The 23,566-nt window shown below is 37.9% G+C and overlaps 1 protein-coding gene across 1 annotated transcript in view; it reads left to right on the top strand.

The window, feature by feature from the left end:
• Window positions 1–23,566, top strand: part of ARHGAP24 (Rho GTPase activating protein 24) — a 534,495-nt gene that overhangs the window by 90,231 nt on the left and 420,698 nt on the right. The window contains exon 2 of the mRNA XM_045998038.1: window positions 7,785–7,984. Coding sequence (XP_045853994.1) covers window positions 7,785–7,984 — 200 coding nt within the window. The remainder of the gene's footprint in view (window positions 1–7,784; window positions 7,985–23,566) is intronic.

Raw genomic sequence — 23,566 nt, 5'->3', positions numbered from 1 at the left:
TCTTTGCACTGGTGTTTATTTTTATTTTTTATTTTTAAAAAATATTTTATTTATTTATTTGACAGACAGAGATCACAAGTAGGCAGAGAGGCAGGCACAGAGAGAAAGGGGGAAGCAGGCTCCCTGCTGAGCAGAGAGCCCCATGTGGGGCTGGATCCCAGGACTCTGGGATCGTGACCTGAGCTGAAGGCAGAGGCTTTAACTAATGAGCCACCCAGGCGCCCCTGCACTGGTGTTTAGAAACATGAAATGTTTTAGGAATTTTGCACTGTACTCTGAGGAGCCTTGAGGCCTCTGGGGCCAATTCTAGTAGCCCCCAAAGACTGATTTTTTTGTTCAGTCATACATTCCTTCATTTATTTATGTTCATGCAACAAACCTTTGAATATTCAGTATATGCAATTAGTCTTGGGGCTTAAGGGGAGCCCATTTCCATAATGCGTTATGGTGTCAAAGACTGAAGAGTAGTAAGCATATGGCCCACCTGGAATAAAGCTTATTGTCAGTGATGTGGGAACTTATGGAAGGGAAATGTCCAGATTGGGGATGGCAGGAAGTCTTTGTAGAAGGGCTGGAGGATGAATAAAGATTCCCTGAGAAGTCCAGGCAGTGAGAACAACCCTTTGTGAAAACCCAAAGCCCCTTTCAAGGTACGTTTCTTAAAACAGATTTAGGCTCCTGGAATTTATCTCAGAGCTAAAACGGTCTACACTAGATCCTCTGCATTCTTGGACTTAGAGCACTGATTCCCTTGTAGACACCACAGTTTGATTCATTTTTCAAAGGAAGAGATGGTGTGCTGGAGATTGAAGGACAGAGACTGAACTATTTTTCAGTCACTTGTTTTCTTTTGTTAGCGGTTAACCTTACCACAAGATATGAAGAGTAAATTCTTTAAAGTCTCCTTATGTATTTTTTTTTTTAATTTATTTGACAGACAGAGATCACAAGTAGGCAGAGAGGCAGGCAGAGAGAGAGAGGAAGGGAAGCAGGCTCCCTGCTGAGCAGAGACCCTCCATTGCGGGGCTTGATCCCAGGACCCTGAGATCCCATGACCTGAGCTGAAGGCAGAGGCTTTAACCCACTGAGCCACCTAGGTGCCCCCTCCTTATGTATTTTTATATAAATACACATTGTCTTAATTTGCTCTGGTTGTCATAACAAACTATCATAGACTGGGTGGCTTAAGCAACAGAAATTTATTTTCTCACAGTTCTGGAGGCTGGAGGTCTGAGAGCAAAGTGCCAGGATGGTCGGATGCTGGAAAGGTTCTTTTCTTGGCTTGCGGGAAACCACTTTTTCATGTGTGCTCACAGGGCCTTTGCCTGTGCCGTCTCATGGAGAGAAAACCACGGAGACAGAGGGAGACAGAGAAAGAGAGAATGAAATGTCAAGTCTGAAATTACTTGAACATTTAGTATATTAAAAAGAGTTTCAAGTTCTAAATCAAGTAAATAATTGCAGTTATTGAAGAAATGTTCTGGGAAATAATAAAAATAAAAATAAACCTGTAACTTTATAGACTAACCGTGACCTATCCCATGATCAGATTGGTCAGTGAACATCCTGTGGCAGACCTCTTTTATTTATTTATTTTTTCTTGCAGGAATATGCTTACATGTCTTCTAGTGCCATGAAACTTATTATTTTATTTTATTTTTTTAAAGATTTTATTTACTTATTTGAGAGATAGAGATAGCAACAGAGCAACAGATAGCAAGAGTGATAGCAAGAGAGCAGGAGCGCAGAAGAGAGGGAGAAGCGGATTCCCAGGAGCTGGGTGTGGGACTCTATGCCAGGACCCTGGGATCATGACCTAAGCTAAAGGCCAATGCTTAACAGACTGAGCCAGCCAGGCACCCTGGAATTAACATTTTAAAGATGAAAGAAAAAAAAATAATAAATGTTTTGCCTTTCAGGATTTTCTTCTCTAGGGAGAGTACACTATAATGCATAAATGCCCATACCCACCATAAACAGGTGTGCGCGCACACACACACACGTGCATGTGCACACACACACGTGCATATACATGCACTCTTATATGCACATATAGTATTTCGTTCTGTGTGTGTATTTTTGTTGTATGAGCCACAACCTATAGAAAGGCTATATGCTAACATTTAGACATACAGCCCAAGAAAGTATACTACTGCTTTGACAAACCATCATGTTAGCAACAGCTACAAAACAGCTTAAAAAAAAAAAAAACTGTTATGCTGAAAAATAAATAAATTAAACTGTAAAAAAAAATAAAAAAATAATTTAAAAAAGAGGTTAGAATTTGATAAATATTGACTATCTGTAGTTACATACGGTATACAGTGCAAGCACATTCATTTTGTAAAGGAATCAGGTTCTAATGTCAACCCCAAAGGTGACAATTTGATGTGAACAAAATTACTCTCAAAAGTCACATAAATCTCTCGCAAATTGCAGCATTTTACCGAATCTGCCAGGTTTATTTTTGTTTTCTCCCCTAGCAGTAGAACAAATCACTGTTCTTTGGTGGACCAACCAGGATAACTATCGGGGTTGAAGGGCTGTGTGGGGTGAAATCACGTGTGCTCTGAAACTCTGGGGTCACATTTGCACAGTAAGAGACGCACCCCACCTGATCCCGAGGGAACGTGGCTGCGAGAGGACACCTCCCACTTGTCCTGGGAGCGTGCGCTCACTGAATGTCCCAAAGGCCATAGGGTGGAATTGTAGGGCTATCCAAGCTGTTGTCTCTCCCTTCTTTTCCCCACCTCCCTCCTTTGTCATTCTCTTGTGTTTGCTAACATGTGTAGTCATGCAGGTAAATTCACACCTATTACAACTCTTTGGCATACGCATTCTATACCCATTTTTTTTTCTGTGCTTGTTTGTTTATCTCTGTTGAAATTAAGTCACATATATAAATACTTACAAGTGTGGCTGTTTGACTTTTAGAAAATTCTGCTAGAAGTGTGCATTTCATCTCTGATTGCACCATGTAATACTATTGTGTTCCCAGCCCATCTGACTGCTAAAAGGGTACACAAACCAGTTTCCACAGCTGGAAAATAATTCAAAGCTATCAGCCCATCAAATGATGGGAACTTTCCAAGCCCCAGCATGGTACAGTCCTCATCACTGGTCATCACTGAGGCTTTTTCTGAAGATTGATGTGAAGACACCAGTTAACTTCTCAGTTCTGTTTTTGTTTTAGTTTAGAGTAACCATTAATTTATGTTATCGTTCTATTGTCATTGTTACATGGGTTTGCTAAACACTTAAGTTGATAGTTCTCTTTTGTAATCTCCTGTACTACCCAGCTCCCATGTTCTGACCACAGGGAAAGTACTTTCCCAGTGGAAATTCAGTTAAATAATTTTCTGAGAATTTCAGTAAACTGTATTTTTCTTCATGCTAAACCACAATTGATTACATGTATTTCCTGCCACAGCTAAAAAGTGTAAATTTTGACTGTTGTATTTCTTCATGGAAGGCAGTTTCAGGTTCCTTTAGATTTGATGATTTTGACATTGTGTTTAAGAACAATGTTCATGCTAATTGAAGTCTTCTCTGTTAAAGGGAAAAAAAATTCAGGTTCTTAAAGTACACAATCTTCTTTAAGGCATTAAATGCAATTTAGGAAGTCCAAAATATTAGTTACAGGAATTCTCTTGTGGCTGTCACATAGCTTATTCATTGTTTCAACAATTGTTTCCTGAATACCAAATAAGCACTGGGTATACTGCAGGGAGGAAAAGCAAGTCCTTGACCTTGTGAAGTTTATGGTCTCCTGGAAGGATAATTGACAGTGAACAGCTAAAGAAATAACAATTTAGTTAAGTTTCAGGAAGGCAGAGGTCAGAGTTCGGTGATGGAGAACAGCAACAGGGGAATTGATTCACTGGGTGATTCATAAGTGTTTCTTGGAATGGGTAGATGAGAGCTGGACTCGAAGAAGGAGAAGGGGTCGGGCACGTGAAGAGCGTGAGGAGGAGTAGCCAAGGCAGAGATCAGCAAGTGTCAAGACTCAAGGCATAATGGAGCTTGGGTATTCCCAGGACCGAAAGGAAGCTGGTGTGGTTGCATGTGTCAGGGCCTGTGTGTGTGTGTGTGTGTGTGTGTGTGTACGTGCATTGCTGGACTGGGGGAAATGACGAGGAGGTGGCATGAGGTTAGATGAATCAGTAAACAGGTGCCAAGTGACTCAGAGCCTTACAGGTCATGGTTAAGGCCCAGGTTTTTTTAAATCAGTACAGTGGGAGCCAATTAAATTTTTTTTTAAGATTTTTATTTATTTATTTATCTGACAGACAGAGATCACAAGTAGGCAGAGAGGCAGGCAGAGAGAGAGGAAGGGAAGCAGGCTCCCTGCTGAGCAGAGACCCTCCATTGCGGGGCTGGATCCCAGGACCCTGGGATCATGACCTGAGCCGAAGGCAGAGGCTTTAACCCACTGAGCCACCCAGACACCCCTAAAATTTTAAAAGTAGAAAGTCATAACCTGATTTAAATTTTTAAAAGCTCACTTTGGCTGTTTTATGCAGAATGAATTTATGTGAGCATATGTTTGTGTTTGTGGTGAAAAATGGAAGCAATGAGACCAGTCCGGGGGCTGTTAGAATCCTCTAGTCGAAGACAATGTTGGCTTGGGTCACAGGGTGGCATTGGAGAGGGAGCCAGTTGGTTGGCTCTGAAATATTTTGGGGATGTGTATAATCTTCTGATATTCAGGAAGAGGAAGAGTCAGGAATCAAAAATGATCACTTTTCTTTTTTTTCCCCTTTTCTTTCTTTTTTCTCCTCCTTAATTTGGTGTGTCATGGTACCACTTACTAAGATCAGGCTCAGGCAGGATCAGGTTTCAGAGGGCGATCATGTTTACTTTAAGATATCTAGCACCACCATTACAAAATTTATGAATTCATCAAACATTGATCGAGTGTCACCATATGTCCGACACTGTCCTAGGTGTTGATAATATCTGGTGTCTCTATCCTTATGGAATTACAGAGATGGCAGATTTCAGAGTGCTGAAATTTTCAGGGACCATAGTTAGAAATGATCCAACCCAGCATCTTCATTGTAAAGATGAAGGGTAGAATATGAACCATCTAATTTCAGTAGAAATACTAAAACTCTTCTTGGGGCACACGGGTGGCTCAGTTGGTTAAGGGGCTGCCTTTAGTTCAGGTCACGATCCTGGGGTCCCAGGAGGGGTCCTGGAATCAAGCCTGGAGTTTGCTTCTCCCTCTCTCTCTGCTCCTCCCTCCCCTTTCAAGCTCTCTCTCTTGCTCTCTTTCAAATAAAGAAATAAAATCTTAAAAAAAGAGACTCCTCTGTAAAAATTGTGGTTACTTTAGTAAAACTTAATTGTTCTCATCCAGGTAGTAGTTGTGATATTATTTTCTCTTAGGAGTATGATATAATCTGTTTTCATTCCTGTTTTAATGAATTGTTACAATTAGTTCTATTAAAATAGTTTATAATGTGTCCTAGGGTCATGAAAATATAGGCATTAAAGCCAAGAGTTCAGTGGTTGATTTCACTTTACTTATAGAATTTACTTACAGATTTCACTTTACTTATACTTATTGTTGATTTCACTGTACTTATAGAAGATGTAGGCAAGGAAAATCATGAAATCATGTTCTAATGTGCACACATTTTTTACTAAGGTATTAATAGCAGACAAAGGCAAAACTAGAAACTTTTTTTTATATTATTGATGGTAGGTTTCCCATTTCCTTGAAGCATTTTAGAGGTAATTTTTCCAATTTAATATAAAACATGAGTATGGGGCAGGGGGGAGAAGAGCCCAAAGAAGGAACGTGTTGTACAATGCATTAGAGATTTTTGTGTATGTCTACCTGTGTGTGCATATGTTGGAATGTTTGCCTTAATCATTTTATAGGTTAGGATATTTGGTCAAAGAATACATAGGTAATGATGAAATAGCCAGTTGTATACATTTGAGTAATTTAAATACCAGGAAGCCAAAAAAAGATGATTTAAGAGTGTTCTAAATAAGCATAGTTATTATCTAAATTACGTTAAAGCATTTATTGTTCATTTAGAATGAGGTCTACTGGCTCTTTATATCCGGTGAAGTACTATGAAAGAAGAAAGTTGAAAATTCCTGCCCTAAGGGCATAACAAATGGAAGCATCAGGCATGAACCGGTCTGCACACATGCATGCACACACACGATGGGGAGAATGTTTCCTGTGCTCAGTGGCTTCTCTCGTGGGAATGCCCTGTACAGCGAAGGAAGTTTTGAGGTGTTTTATAGAGGTAAGGGCCTGTTCATTAGGAGAATATTTCGGTACAAGAATGGGAAAAGTGGATACTGAATGGGACGGATGGTAGTCAATCCACCCACTTGAAGCTTGAAAACAGGAATGGAGATAGATTGTGAGGCATGATGGTAGAAGACGCAACACCACTGAGATGGTGGAAATGATCCAAATAAGAAGAATTAGAACCAGAGTGCTGCGTCATCCCTGCAAATGGATTGGCAGGACTAAATTCAAAGAGACTAGAGGCCGACTGTGGAGGGTCTGACCCTGTACTTTTAAGGAAGTAACGTAAAAGACCGAAGGCTGACAGTGGAAACTGCGTGGAATTTACAAGTAGGATTGTGTATGAACAAATTGAGTGAAAAATTCGTGGTGAAAATAAAGACTAGACAGAAGGACAGTTTGTTTTCTGAAATCAAGCAAAAAAAAAAAAAAAAAAAAAAAAAACTCTGTATGTGACCATGCCAAACAGGAATATTCTCTGTTTTATGAATTACTATGTATTCTGTATGCTTATATCCTCCTCAAAGACACAGGGTAAAAACTGAACTTTTCACTTCCCGAAAACATGCTTAGAAACAAACATTAGCAAGCATTTGCAGGAAGCCTTTGGGACAGGAAAATATCTTTTTTATTTTAGCCACAGGAGCCCGGCTCTCCAGGAAAGCCACCTCCTGTGTTGTTCCTGCGGCAACTTTACCTGTCACCTGTCAATTAATATTTTCTCCATGATGAACTCATTGCCTTGCTCTGTGTAGTGTGTGTGACCTTACCCTCCTTCACACGTAACCTTGAAATGTTCTTCCCTGTGCAGCTGGAGTGCACCACTCACTCCCGGAGTTGAAGGAAACTCAACTACCCAAACAGGTGTTTTTGTTTTTGTTTTTGTTTTTGTTTCTTTCTTCTTCTTCTTCTTTTTTTTTTTCTTGACTTTTTCAGTTGCACTAATTCCTGACCAGCCAAAGAAATTCTCATGGGGATATTGTGGGCGAATGAGGACCAGATACATTTTGAGAACTTTTCACATATGTAGAACAAATGTCTTCCATTGAGGTTTTAAAAATAGTCCCTTTAAACTTTAACATGTGTCAGGCTGGTTTGCTCAGATAATCACAGGCCTGCACATGCAGGACCCAGTCAGTGCATGCCAGACACACAGGCCCATTATCACAAGAATTATGTTTTTGTTGGTGGTGTGAGTTTATTTCTAAAAATTGCTTCTTAACACATTACCTTTAGAACTTTCCCATTCTTTAGTTCTACTTAGGAAGAAAGGGATATTATCACCCAGGTGACTGGCTTGTTAAAGGAAGACACAACAAACCTTCCGTAAGTTTTTTTTCTAGGCGTATTGTTGTCAGGTCTGGTTTGCCTCTAGAAATATGGCAAGTATGTTGATACATGTTTTCCCCTCTTCCTGCTTTTTTTAAGGGACAGAAGTGATTTAGGAGGGAATTGAATACGTCAGAGTACCTTATTCTTTCTTTTTTTCTTCTTACTTGCTAAATAGGAAAGTTCACCAGCTTGATGATGGAGGAGAACAATGACTCCACCGAGAACCCCCAGCAAGGCCAAGGGCGAAACAATGCCATGAAGTGTGGGTGGCTGAGGAAGCAAGGAGGCTTTGTCAAGACTTGGCATACCCGCTGGTTTGTGCTCAAGGGAGATCAGCTCTATTATTTCAAAGATGAAGATGAAACGAAGCCCTTGGTAAGTAAGAGAAAATAAAAAGCCCTGTGGTCATAAGCAAGCCAAGAGGTAGAGGGGTTTGCTAGAAATTGATGGAGTCTGAGGTTAACCTAATTTCCTTGGTCTCCTTCAGTTCATTGGCATCTTTCACACTTTTTCTCATTGTTTACTTTGGTTCAAGATGATGGACTTACTAATTGAGGCCAAGAGGAAAAGCATACTTGTCTAATATTAATTTTGACTTTTACTAAGCTGGGAACAGGACATCTGAGTCCCTCAGGCACACTTTGTTTATGAGAAATTTTAATGGACATCAGCTAGAAGCTATATATTGTAGCCAAAACATCTTTCCTTTCCTCAGAAGTCAGTTACAAGCATAGATTTGAAGGAAAACTAGAAACACAACTTTCAGTAATTTTTGAGACACCTTCAGCATCAGTTCCCAGGGGGCTTCTTTCCACCTTAACTCACATAAAATATAGATATGGTGCTAAATGGAACAACATTGATATATCCAATCAGCATACATAATACACTCTTCTGGGAATCGTTGTTGTGTCCTTTGTGGTTTCTTAGCAGTGTTGTATTTCCTTATTCATTTAGCATTTTCTCAGCCACGAATCTCTAGGCTGCAATGAGAAAGAGGGAAAAAACTCTAGCTCTGCCTGTAGCTACAATCGTCTTTCCTAGCTGGGATCATCAGTTGATGGAAGGAGGTGCCTCCCTGAAGTATCCCCAGTGCGTTTTCCCTTCATCTAGAGCTATAGGATATATAAATGAAGGAAGAAATATTATAGATCAAATGATATAAACATCCCCAACAGTATGTTTTTGAGGCTATTTCCCTTGTGTTAAAGTTCAAGAGCTTAATTAGCAATTTGGATCAGGGGTCTGCTTTAGTATTTTACATTCTCAGACATTATAATTTCACAAAGTTCTCATTTGTCTAGCTGAGTTATAAAATAGCAACAAATGCACATTCTATAAATATTTTTTGAATTTTTTTGAAATATTTTTTAAGCATTTATTTACCAGGGCCAGGCATTAGATTATGAACTTATATACATTATATTATGAACTGCTTAAAATAATCCTATGAGATAGGATTATCCCCATTTATGCATGAAGAAACCAAGGTTTAAGAATAATATGCATTACTCCAAATTAGACAGTGGTGCCGTGATTTGCCTCCAGGTAAGTCCAACCTCATAGATCCTTAGCCAAAGACCTCATAAATAAATTAATAAGAATATCCCATAAGAATTAATAAAAATATCATAACAATTTTGGTGCATTTCCATACCAGTTCTTGCACTCCTTGTAGCAAACCAGTGGGGAATGTGGGGATTAACCGTTATAGATGAAGAAATTGTGGCTTAGTGATACGAAGCAATGTGACCAAGATTGTATGGGCATTAGAAGCAAAGCTGTAGAGTCTTTTTTCTTTTATCTTACACTCTAGGGTTCTTTTCTCATTGTACCTTTTTTACACTATAGATTATACTATAGATTACATTATGGTATCATCTTAAATATAAAATCGTGTTTATTAAACTCAGAAAGGGATCAGGTTAATGTGAGAAAACAGAATATGGAGGATCCAATATGGGGACTTTGATACAGAGAAACACATGGAATAAAATGGAAGTATGAGTAAGATCCAATGTTTTATCTCAGGGAGTCTTATTCTGGTACAGTCTGGCCACAATGGGTACCATTTAAATGATTAATTAGGTAGGATCAAGGACCTAAATGGGGGATAAGGAGAGCAGGGGATTCAGGAGCTGAGTGAGTGAAGATATGAAAGAAGATCAAACAAATGTTCTGACTCTTTGATGAGTTTAGTGTATCTTCTAGTAATGAATGTGGGATAGCTTGGATTAGGCCCAAGCTCAATGTTTCTAAAATCTGAGAATTTGCAGATGTCAGAGAATATGCATAGAAACCCCAGTTTGAGGAACTCTATCCTAAGCTGCTCAAAGAGGATTTTATCAACCTTGGCTATGTTATTTTAATTTCTCTGTGTAGTTTCTCAGAAGGTCTACAGAGTTAAAGATGGTCTTCAGGGTAATGTAGTTATTTTGCTAACAAATTGGAAATATAAATAAGGAAATGCACAAATTCTGGTTAATTCAAGTGAAAATTGCCTCAAAATAAAAATCACTTTAGTTGGTAATATTTCTAAGATAAGTTGTATTTTGATATCATTATGTTACCAGTGTTTCAAACTTGTAATAACTAATATTAACAAAATATAGTTATATTGATGAGAAAGTACTGATTTTTATACAAACCAGAGATAGGCTACTGTTATTTCCGAAAAAAAAGTTTCTTAATATTTCCTTCCAGATATCATTTGTTAATAAAATGATATTAAGTCAAAATTTAGGGTAGGGGCACCTGCGTGGCTCAGTTGGTTAAGCATCAGGCTCTTGATTTATGCTCAGGTCATGATCTCAGGGTTGTGAGATCGAACCCTATGTCAGGCTCTGTGCTGGGTGTGGAATCTGCTTAAGATTTTCTCTCTCCCTTGCACTCTGCCCCTGCCAAATGGGGGTAAATAAATTTGAACTATTATTTTTATATATCATCTTTCATAGCAGTTCAAGCACTAGGAATTTTGACATTGTGTTTTTTAGTCTTTTACACTAGTGTTCAAATACATGCACAAAGAATCAGATTAAAAACTGACAATTTCTGTAGTAGAGGGTGCTTAGTAATTTTAAGGACCATCAATTTGCCTGTGAATGGCCAATTCCTTACTTAAAAGTAGTTTCTAGGGTGTCTGGGTGGCTCAGTCAGGTGAGAATCCAGCTTTTGATCTCAGCTCAGGCCTTGATCTCAGGATCGTGAGTTCAAGTCCTGTGTTGTGTAAGCCTACATTAAAAAAAAAAAAAAGAAAGAAAGAAAAGAAAAAAGTAATTTTTTTAAGTGAAGGTAGATGCTTGGCACATTGTAAGTTCTGAAACATATTTTTGAATGAGTTAGTGAGTGAATCAATGAAGGGTATCTGTGGCCAGGAAGGGCAGGGTTAGTACCAGGTGCTGTGAGTAGTATTGACTATTTCAACCTCATATATCAAAGTCATAAGTCAAAATCATAACTTAACATGTCAAATCATAATTAATTCATGATAACAAAGTTTAAATCACATTAAGTAAATCTCTTTTATTTATTTATTAAATTTTAGTTATTTATTTGACAGATCACAAGTAGGCAGAGAGGCAGGCAGAGAGAGAGAGGAGGAAGCAGGCTCCCCACTGAGCGGAGAGCCTAATACAGGGCTTGATCCCAGGGTCCTGGGATCATGACCTGAGCCGAAGGCAGAGGCTTTATCCCACTGAGCCACCCAGGCACCCCAAGTAAATCTCTTTTAAAGAATCACCTCAGTGAAGAGCAATTGAACATCTTGAAAAATGTTAAAACTGGAAAGAATTTTAGTTGTTACAGATCCCCTCCTTTTACAGATGAATTGTGTGTTATTGTGTGTGAACGTGCAGGAGTGTGTATGTGTGTGTATTGGCCATGGGATATTGTTAATGACTGGCAGGTGAGGAACTAAAAGCCAGATTTCCTTGTTCTTGATCCAGTCTCCCCTCAGTTTCACTTTTTGCCTGCTCACAAATTCTTAGCTTTTCTTTAGATTTTCTTTCAATCAGAACTCCTTCTTGCTTGTTTATTTTCAATATTGGTGCTTTCAAGCATAAGAATGCCCTTAGCTTTCATATATTTTGATGAGGGTTATTTCATTATTACTGGAAGGAACGTCATTAGTGAAAAAATTCACCCTTTTAAGTATTCCTAACCAGCTAAAAGTTTTCAATAAGCATAATCTGGATTTGTTTTTCTCTTTCTTGGAAGGCATTTGTAAAAGGAGAGTATTAACACCCTTGAAATGTGTGTTTCTCCTGCCCTAGAAAAAGGGTTTCAACTTATCTTAGTGAAACTTTTACTGAGCTTCCCCTCAACTCAATAGAGTCAAACTCCATATTATCCTTATTTTTAAAAAATACACATCTGTTGGGGGAAACAGGTAAGCAAAATTATGACGGGGACAGATAATCATGTAAGTAAGCACTGGATGCTCTAAAAACACAGATACAATTAATGTCAAACAGTGAGTGATGATTCTGTGCAGGGGGGTTAAGAAAGGCGGCACAAAGCAAGAGGAGAATGTTACCTGGGGTGCTGAAGGTTGGGGGAGTGCTCCAGGTAGTTAAACTGAGAAAAGAATTCAGAGCAGAGGAAAGACAGAGTTGTAAAATGCACCTCAATAGATAGCTTCATTTTGTGAGTGGAGAAACAACAAGGAATGGGGTTCGAGTGATAGGGGGGGCCACAACAGGGGTGCATATGTTGTACAAAGACAACTATTCTTTGGTATGTGATGGGAAGCTATTTCTAGAACACCTATGCTACTCAAGTTGCAAAACTCCATTAACTTGTTAGAAAAGAATAATGGCAGCCATGTTTAAAAAATGTATTAGTTTGCGCAGACGGCCATAACAAAAAGGTGGCTTCAAGAACAGAAACCTATTTTCTCATAGTTCTGGAGGTTGGAAGACCAAGACCAAGTTTGGTCTCTGGTGGAGCCTCTCTTCCTGGCTTTCAGACAGCTGCTTTCCATCTATGTCCTCTCATGCCTGTTGCCTTGGGTACAGGAGTGTGAGAGCACTCTGGTATCTCTTCTCCTCTTGTAAGGACAAGAGACTTATTGGATCCTGGCCCTTCCCTTACAACCTCATTTAACTTTAAATATCTCCAAATATAGTTACATGGGGGTGAGGGGTAGGACTTCAATATGCAAATTTGAAGGGGGGACACAGTTCAGTCCATAATATCTAATATGTCGCAAACCTCTGTTAATGAATATAATTTTTTCAAATAGATTTTTCTTTTATCTACACCTTCACCTTTCATCTCTACTAGGACTTAATATATCTGATTTAGTGCATTATACACTTAATTATTTGAACCTACTATTGGTGTCTTACGTTCTTATTCAAATTGCACCTCACCTTCTAAATATTCTACAACCTGCACAAGTTTGAAAACATAGAAAGTCTCACTATAACGTTTCTTGTATTTTCTTTTTGAGCAAAAGGCAAAAATACCTATAAATTCTCCTCTCTCTGGAGACAGTGCCTGATTTGTAAACAAGACTTTCCACCCCCTTATCAGGGTCCTCGGGCAATACATTAGAGATATACCTCAAAATAGAACTATTTTATGTTTAAAATAAATCAAACTAAAGTTCTTTGTATCCTACAATTTTTATTTACTTATTTTTTTAAAAAAGATGTTATTTATTTATTTGACAGAGAGAGATCACAAGTAGGCAGAGAGGCAGGCAGAGAGAGAAGGGTAAGCAGGCTCGCCACTGAGCAGAGAGCCCGATGCGGGACTCGATCCCAGGATCCTGAGATCATGACCTGAGCTGAAAGCAGAGGCTTTAACTCACTGAGCCACCCAGGCGCCCCTGTATCCTATAATTTTTAAAATGGAGAAATGTTAGTCCATTTAGGCCAAAGCTTTCTCTTCAAATCATTTTCTACAGTATTGCACTCATACGGATACAGATTTTATTCAGAACAGATTTTCAAAATAAAGTTAAGATGTGCCTAGCTGTCTCAGTTGGTCCTGAGGTCACACGTTGGGTCCCACATTGAGTGTAGAGATTACTTGAAAAAAATGGTATTCCTAAAAAATAAAGTTGATTTTGGATGTTTTCAAATAACAACAACAACAAAGCACAGAAAAATATTGTGTGTAGCCAATTTTAAAAAATGAATTAATACACCCATAGTTATTATAAACATTTTATAGGTACTATAGTTTTCCAGTTTTAAGTCATATTTTTTCTTCTTTTATCTTTGAAATTAAGTCCCACTTGTATATGGAAAAAAGTTAAAATTATACTGTGTGGAGAATCCGAGAAAAAGAAAATTTCTTCTATCAACCCTGGACACCCCTAACACCTTTGAATAACTATTTAAAACGGTTTTAAAACAGATTTACACCAAGTTTGGCGACAGTATCTGTTTGACCATCTTTCACTAATGATAATGACAAATGACTGTGACCTTAATTATAGATATTGTAGCATGAGGGCAGCAGTTGAGTCAGAGATAAAGTATGATCATTATATTTATTCTAATATAAGGCAGTTGTGTACATTTTGAAAATGAATCCAGTGATGAATTCTAGTGCTTTTTTGAAACCATCTGTTTTACTTCTATCATAAAGTATATCATTACCTGAATAATAGCTAAGGTTCAAGTTTGGTGATACTTGTGAGTAATACCTGGGGTATTAGAATTTGTTAAGCAACAATTTTAGTATTTTTAATTTTACTTACATTTTTATTTTATTTTATTTGTTAATGGCACAACTGCTTTTTTTTTTTTAAAGACTTTATTTACTTGAAAGAGAAAGAGAGAACATGAGCAGGGAGTAGAGGGAGAAACAAACTCCCGCTGAGCAGGACGCCCAACATGGGGCTCGGTCCCAGGACCCTGAGATCATGACCTGAGCCAAAGGCAGACACTTAATCAACTGAGCCACCCAGGCGTCCCAAGCAGTGATTTTTAGAAGCCAGCCTGAGACTTCTGATGAAATGACTGAAATCCAAACAGACACCAACCCAATTAATCTAGTCTAGATTGTCTAGAACAGACATTGATCTGATTGTGTGGAGAGGGTTCTCTTCTGGACATGATGAAGATGACACTCTATTAGATAACACTGAATTTTCTTAACTTATAGAGAATAAAGTGATTTTGAGTGAATTATAATCTGAGGTTGACCTCTTAAAGGTGCAAGAATTGATTACCGATTTAAGAGTAAGCTCTGAGTTTACATATTTAATGAAACTTGTGATTTAATGAAATCAAGAAATCTCTAAAGCACTTGCTTGGGAGTGGAGGAGATTATGCTAAGTGAAATAAGTCAAACAGAGAAAGTCAATTATCACATGGTTTCACTTATTTGTGCAACATAAGAAATAGCATGGAGGATAGTAGGAGAAGGGAAAAATCAGAGTGGGAGAAGAACCATGAGAAACTATGGACTCTGGGAAACAAACAGAGAATTATAGAAGCGGGGGGTGGGTGGTTAGCCCAGTGATGGGTATTAAGCAGGGCATGGATTGCTTGGAGCCCTGGGTGTTATACGCAAACAATGAATCATGGAACACTACATCAAAAACTAATGATGCACTGTATGGCGACTAACATAACACAATAAAAATAAATAAATAAAATATATGAGCAAGAAGAAGACAAAACCCTAATTAAGTGTTTAAGGTAATATTAGGAACCTGAAACTTGGATTTCATCCTTAAAATCACAAACTGACCTTCTATGTAGCAACTGAATCTCTTGGTATTTAAAAAGACCTATAAGATGGTGTTGTGTGTCAACACAGATTTTTTGGGAAATTTAGCACATTCCTAGAAATGATTATATCAAGAGATGATGTTATTAATATAAAATATTTTATTCTGTTTTCGTTGAAGATTTTTTTTTAAATTGCTTACTTCTATGCAGCCATTTCAGAGTGGTTAAAAATATAGACTTTGAGTCAGGTTTTTTTGGAATTGAATCTTGACTCAGCCAGATACTAATTATGATACATTGAGTAGTGAGTAATCCGGTTTAAGCTTTAATTTACTAATCTGTGCAATGAGATAATAGTACCTATGTCATAATATTGTTAAGAGGATTGAATTAATTAATTTATGTAAATGATCTTAGAAATCGCTGGCACATAGTAAGCATAAAATAGATGTTAGCTTTTTATATTAACATGACAAAAAGAACTTATTTAAGATATTTAACACTACTCATTCATTTACTTGATTTTTAAAAAAAATCATCACATACATTTCTAATGTGCCTGTAGTTATGCTAGTTTCCAGGAAATACAAAGGTAATATAACCAATTCTGTAACCAATATATTCCTCCTCCTCCCCCAAAAATAATTTTAAAAAGAAGCAGCTTCTTTCTCAAGTAGAAAGTCCAAAGAGATTCCAGGTGAGTGAGGGGGGAATCTTCTTGGTCTTCTCCAAACAAGTGTTTAGAAACCTAGGCTGCCAGAGATTTTGTAATTTTAACTTTTGGCTATTAAATTCCCCATGAGTTCATTCCTTTTCCTGTCAACTAGAAGGCAGATATAAAAGGGAGTATTGCATAGAAGGTTGGGATGGACCAGGTGTAGTAGTTAGTGTCTCTTACCACTTCTGTCCACATTTCATTAGCTAGAACTGATCACATGACCAAACCCAGGTGCAAAGGGGGCTGGCCATGTAGCCCAGCTTTATCCTGGGAGCCGAGGAGAACATGGGTATTGAAAAAGAGCAGTCCCTGCCACAGGTGCTATAATAATATGAAGCATCATGAATTCAGGGTTAAATTCCAGTGGCTGTTACAGATTACTGCAGTCACTATACAATATAATAACTATTTACCATTGGAGGCCATAGGAGGGACACCTATTACCACTTCAAGATTCAGGGAGAGTTTTTCAAAAGAATGTATGTTGAACTGAGAATTGAAAGATGATACAGCTTTATTACAAGCTGTTGGGGTGGTATATATGGCAGAATAAAAAGGTGGAGGCCATGGTGCTTTGGTAGATGGTTTGGAAGTATGCTATGGTCAAGGGAGAAAAGAACACAAGAAGTCATGAGAGATATAATTTGGAGAGGTACATACAGACAAGCAAGCCATGTTAAGGACTGTAGATTTTGTCCTGAGACCTTATATTTTCCCTGCTTTTACATGCCTGTTTTCCATGGTTTATTGAATTTAGAACTAAAGAGTGAACATAGGGCTCATTCTAGATGTAGCTCATTGTGAAGGAATCCAGAGTGCCCACCTAACCAATAAGTTTTCCTCTGACAGTTCTGCAGCTCTCTCTGGGGTTCCTTTAATTGGCTATTTTGTATTATGACATAATCTCTAGAAAAATGATGGAAAAGTAGAACACTACAGGTAAGCACTTGACCTTTTGTCATACATTATTACCTAAGCATGAATTGTGGGTATGCCCATCAGGTCATTTTCGACTGTAGACAGAAGGATTGAAAAAATCTGTTGCTGCTGAAGGGGACACTTGCGGTGAAGAGCAGCAGATAGTGTCTTGGACAAACATAAAGATTGATGGGGCACCTGGGTGCCTCGGTTGGTTAAGCATCTGACTCTTGATTTTGGCTCAGGTCATGATCTCGGGGTCCTGGGATTGAGTCCTGCAGTGGACTCCATGCTCAGCCTGGAGTCTGCTTGTCCCTCTCCCTCGGCTCCTCCCTCCTGCTCTCTCTCAAATAAATAAATAAATAAAATCTTAAAAAAGACAAACAAACCCTTGAGATTGATGGGTGGGACATGGTAGCCAGTGAGAACACAGTTATGAGATTTCATCCTCATAATTTTCTCTAGAATTGACTTTGTTACAGTATGGGCATTTCCCTAGAAAGCCACTGAAGGCAGCTGTTTTGTGTAGATTATTGAGTCGAACTGCCTGGGTTCAGATCAGACTCCATCACTAGCTATAAGCCTTAGGTAAATTTGTTTTTACTTACTTGATTAAATTATTCATCAGTTAACTATAAGTGATAATACCTACATCCCAGGGTAGTTGTTAGCATACCTTTAATGATTCTAGAATACTCCTTTTTTCTAGAATACTTACAGTACATGACTAAATATTAAGTATTGTGTTAGAATCATCATCACCATCATCATCATCATTTTTTTATCATCATTTTTATCATCTTTGTCTATCAGGATACCCTGTCAGGATCTATAATATATACTTTATTACTTGAATAATAAAGAAAATAATAGATGATCAGCTCATATAAGTAATGCTAACTTCAGAGCGGAAGATAACTATTTTTGCTTGTGACCTGTGCTGTCAAAACACTGAACTCACAGGGAAAGATTCTCAAAAAACAATGCTCACCTCTGTAGGATGTCGTTTCTCTTTGTTTAAATTACTTTTGGGGCTCCTTCAGAGCTTATCAAAATGATTATGATGACAGCAAAGGAGACTTGAAGGATTTTCTTTGAGAACTGGACTACCCCAGAGAGAAGCAGCCCTGGTTTTCTTATCTTATTCCTCAACCCCAGTTGGAGAGTGAATTACTGGAATTGAATCCCTTGAGTTCTGCTTCTGACATTTAATCATATTGACCGAAGCCTTTTGTATTTGGGATGCAATTCAATATATGGAACCAGATAGTCTGTATATAGATGATCTCATTAGCATAAACCTAGGCATATTTCCACTCTCTCAATTAGTGGAGAAGAGAATTTGGGGGGAAAATGAATAGGTGAAAATGTGATTTGAACATTTACATTTATAGTGCTCAGAGTAATGTATTTTAAAAGGTGACTTTTTCTTCCCCTGATATACCGAGCATTTCACAGCCATTTGCTAGTTATTTTCTCTTAAGTTTCTTTCAGGAACTCAGTCTTCTTGTCCTTTCTTTTTTACCATTGTCTTGCCTAGTTCCAGCTGTTCTCTATTTTTCTAGCTCTATTACCATATGTTCGTTCATTCAGTGAATATTTATCAATTGTAAAATACGTAAATTATACTTTATAAAATGTTTTGACTGTCTTTATAAGGAAGCAATGCCAGAGGCATGTATTGGTATTCTCACTTTCTGAATTTTGGCTTCTTTCCCTTAGTATATTTTCAAGATTCACCCGTGTCTAGTGTGTATCAGTAGTTCATTTCTTTATATGGCTGAATAATATTCCATTATATCTATATGTCACATTTTCTTTATCCATTCTTCTGTTGATGGACGTCTGCGTTGTTTCCACTTGGAGACTGTTATGAATAATGCCACTATGAGTACTCATGTACAAGTTTTTGTGTGGATGTATGTTTTCAGTTCTCTTGGTTATTTATGTAGGAGTAAAATTGATGATTTATATGGTAACCATGTTTAAACTTTTGAGAAAATATGCCAGTCATTTAAAAAAAAAAAAGACAAGATTTATTGGGATACCTGGGTGGCTCAGTTGGTTGAGCATCTGCCTTTGGCTCAGATCATGGTCCCAGGACCCTGGGACCAAGTCCCATATCTGGCTCCCTGCTCAGTGGGAAGCCTGCTTCTCCCTCTCCCACTCCCCCTGCTTGTGTTCCCTCTGTCCCTGTGTCTCTCTTTGTCAAAGAAATAAATAAAATCTTTTAAAAAAATTATTTGTCTGAGAGAGAGAGAGCACACGAGAGAGACCTGCAAACTGGGAGGTAGGGGGGAAGGGGCAGATGGAGATGTAGTGAGAGTCTTAAGCAGACCCCCCACTGAGCATGGAGGCCCACATGGGGCTTGATCTCACAACCCTGAAATCATGACCTGAGCTGAAATCAAGAGTCAGACACTTAACTGACTGTGTCACCCAAGCCCCTCCTACGCCAGTCATTTTTAATGATTAAATTTCAATGTAATTTAAAACAGAAGCCTCACACTTAGTTTTAATCTCATCTATGTTCCTCCCCATCTCAGCACCAATCAGTCCTGAGGAGTATTTCAAGCAGGGAGGAAGCACAGTATGCCCATGTTGTTCTCCTCTCTCTCTACCACTAAAGATGGGGGAGAGGAGGGAGAGACAGAGACAGAGAGATAGCAGAGATAGAGACAGAGAGAGAGAATGTGTGTGTGTGTGTGTGTGTGTGTCTGTGTCTGTGTCTGAGTCTGAGAGAGCCATGCACTGGATACTCTTTACTTCTTTTTGAGGCCTGTCATATTGAGAGCTGACAGAGGAGGGAAGAAGAGATCAAGGACAAAAGCATCTCTAAGAGCCTATTGCTGTAAGAGACTACAGCAGTTCTTTGGTTTGACTGGCTGAATTCATGGTTCTTTATAACCATCTTGACCGCCCAGGAGTTTGGAGATGCGGCAGTTGCTATCTTGTCCTCATTTTCCCCCTTCCGCTCTCCGAGTGGGCAGTACACCCACAGCTTCTTGGTGCCAGGCTGTCAGTACCAGGTGTCACACCTTCCCTGGTTGAACTTGATCTCCTGGAAATTCAGGTGTGGCTGATAGGACAAATGTAGCACTCCAGGCTCCTTCACGTTGTCATAAAAATTTTCTCGGCATTGCAGTTCTTTTGCCCTTTACTCAGGGATATGTTCAGAACACCCCAAGCACATTACAGAGTTAAGAACAACCTGACAGTCTCTCCAGGGGCAAGTGATTCTTCTGGAGTTCCTTCTCTTTTGCCTTGAGGGGCTTAGGACTTTCCCCCCATACTTCTTTCCTTAGGCAGGAAGAAGACAGGTAGTGGTGCTAGCCACAGTAGTAGTATCTGACTGGGTTGGATTCTATTGTTTTTTTTTCCTTATTCTGTTAGAATAGAAAGGCACTTAGCGGGTGCCTGGGTGGCTCTGTCGGTTAAGTATCCAACTCTTAATTTGGGCTCCTGTCATGATCTCAGGGTCATGAAATCAACCCCTGCCTCCAGCTCCATGCTGTGCATATAGTCTGTTCAAGATTCTCTCTTCCCTCCACATCGTTGCAAATGGCAAGATTTCATTTTTTGATGTATATATTTATACACACCCCACATCTTCTTTATCCATTCATCAGTCTATGGTTATTTGGACTGCTTCTGTAATTTGGTTATTTTAAATAATGCTCCAGTAAACATAGGGGTGCATTATTGATGGGATTGTTTTCTTAATTTCTCTTTCTGATATTTCATTATTAGTATATAGAAACACAACAGATTTCTGTATATTGATTTTGGATCCTGAAATTTTACTGAATTTTTTATTAGTTCTAACAGTTTTTTGTCAGTGTCTTTAGAGTTTTCTATATATAGCATCATGTTATCTCCATATAGTGAATGTTTTACTTCTTCTTTTCCCACTTGGGTGACTTTTATTTCTGTTTTCTTTCTTAATGTCTCTAGCAAGGCAAATAGAATTTTTAATATATCAACTTATTAAACTACCAAAAATTTATCATAATCAATACTACCTATATTTTGACTTAAGATAAAATATCTTTCTCTTCTAACTCATTGTTCCTGTTTTTCAAAGTCATAGAAGAGATTAACAGAATCCACTCAGTGTATTAGCATAAGCCTTGCTAAATTTTGTGAGCCTGGGTTCCTACTTAAATATATTTTCTAAGTACAACGTCACAAATGCTTAAACAATATGGCATCCCTCACTAGAGTTAAAACCGTATTTCAGATAAATAGATGCACACCTTCTGTTTGGCCTCCATTGTGGCCAGTCTTGAGAAATGAGGTTATTAGAATAAAGCACGGAATCTATAGATGTGAGCCCACTGACCTGGATGTGGCTGAATGTACAATCGTCCTGGCCTTGCTTTCAGCATGCGCTGATTATTTAACAAAGCCAGCATAGCCCTAACTTAACTCTGGTATTTAACGTTCAGAACCTCCTCCAGGGACGGCAGGCAGGAAACATCAGCATTAAGAGTCAAGTATCATATGGTCTCACTTATTTGTGGAGCATAACAAATAACATGGAGGACATGGGGAGATGGAGAGGAGAGGGAGTTGAGGGAAACTGGAAGGGGAGATGAACCATGAGAGACTATGGACTCTGAAAAACAGCCAGAGGGTTTTGAAGGGGCGGGGTGGAGGGGGTTGGTCGGGGGGAGGTTGAGGAACCAGGTGGTGGCTAATAGGGAGGGCACGTACTGCATGGAGCACTGGGTGTGGTGCAAAAACAATGAACACTGTTACACTGAAAATAAACAAACAAACAAAAAAAGACAGCTTTCCAGGGCCACATTCTTGCATCTATGTTGAATCTTTTTCCTAGGTTTTTTGTTTGTTTATTTGTTTTGTTTTGTTTTAAATGCTTAGACTCAATACTTACATTTTCTCTGAACTTTCAAAGGATACTTCCTACATCTCATCAATTTTTGTCTTTTATGAAACCTCAGGGCTCTTGAGGGTCATGGACTTTATTTGACCATTAGTGAGATATGTCACGTTCAATTAATCACTTCTCTGCATCCTTCCTCTGTTAAAGGAAGGCATAGAACTGATGGTTTCAGAGTCACTTTCTAGAGTCAGGTGACACTTTCAGAGTCAGGTTTCTAGAAATTTTTCTCAACAACACAAATGTTTTTTTAAAAGTAGGCTCCCATGATTATTCCAGTAAGCTAACACTTTCAATTATTTCCTAAATCATTACATTTACCTATAAAATATACATTCTAGTATATACAATTATTTTGGAAATGGGTAATTTTCCTTTAGAGTAAAGGATAGAATAAAGAACAAGAATTCCAAGAATTTTGAACTATAAAAAGATTTCACAAACATCTAAGTGTCCTGTTAGTCTGCATTTTGAGTATTTGGGGCAAAGATCTTTAGTGAAGGTAGTTTTAGTCATCAGCACAGATAGTGACATAATTACTTATCTAAAATTCTCAGTGTTTTCAAAACTTCCTCTTCAAAGTGTCTTCATTTCACATGCAGTTGTGATAAAAAGATAGTGCTTATTTAAAATACTGTTTCCCTTTTTGACTTTTAAAAATGCTTGAGAATGTTTTAAAGATTGAAATGAATTTGCCCCATCTACTGCCCTTTTCCTTCTACAACTATGAGATGTAAAACTTATGAAATAGACAACTTGGCTAAATTTTTTAAACATGCATAAATCATGTATATTTTACATCAGATTATTGTTTACTGCTTGTGATTCTATCAATTAATTCATTTTTCAAAGCAGAGTCTGCAAAATTCTTTGTGTCATTATCCAAAACCTTTGCAATGAGGTCAATGTAAATATCAGGAATTAATTTTTCAATTCTTATAACACATCTTAATATTAATAGGAAAAATAAAAAATCTCAAAATACTTATGGATCTCAGCTAATATTCTAAATTAAAACTTTCAACATATTTTAATTAAATTATTTTGAATCACATAATTTGTTTTGATCATAGAAATAAGTTTTAGCAGCAAAATTTGCTGCCTAAGTTTATATGTCTCTGCTCAGCTACCTTAACTGAAATTGCATTTTTTGTGTCTGGCCTGTTTTCTCCTTTTCATTTCTAGATTGAGAAACAGGAGTTGTGTGATGCTATCCATGGGGACTTGCATTATGTGGCATTCCACACAGTTGATACTTGTCTAATTTCCTGTTTGATTTTTTTTCCAAAAATTTCAGATTTTTTCTTGCAAAGTATATTAGCGATACTATTGAATTCTAGAAACTTATTTTATTTAGTTAAACTTATTTTAGAGTGTAATTAATTAAAACCATTCCTCAATTACAGATTTTTATTGGAGTGTCAATTGAAACGAGTTTCAGCTAATAAGACTTGAAGATACATTTTAAGAAGTAATTCTTCACTCTATTGGGGCTTTCTAGGAAGATGAAAGGGTGTAAACATTTATTACGAATTGTTATGTGTTATGCTCATGTTCAGTACTTTATTTACATTATTATTATCTCATTAATTCTCACAATATTATATGCATAGTCTTTTATACATGGGGAGACTGAATTTAATAAGGATTAAAAAATTCTATGGCCCAAGGCTAATAATTGACAAAACCAGGCAGAACAGTGAAACAAATTGTGTAAAAAGAAGGCC

The sequence above is a fragment of the Meles meles genome, chromosome 2 (assembly GCF_922984935.1).
Source record: "Meles meles chromosome 2, mMelMel3.1 paternal haplotype, whole genome shotgun sequence".
In the NCBI taxonomy this organism is placed as follows: domain Eukaryota; kingdom Metazoa; phylum Chordata; class Mammalia; order Carnivora; family Mustelidae; genus Meles; species Meles meles.
The sequence above is the reverse complement of the archived record's forward strand: the minus strand, read 5'-3'. Positions and strand labels throughout refer to the sequence as shown.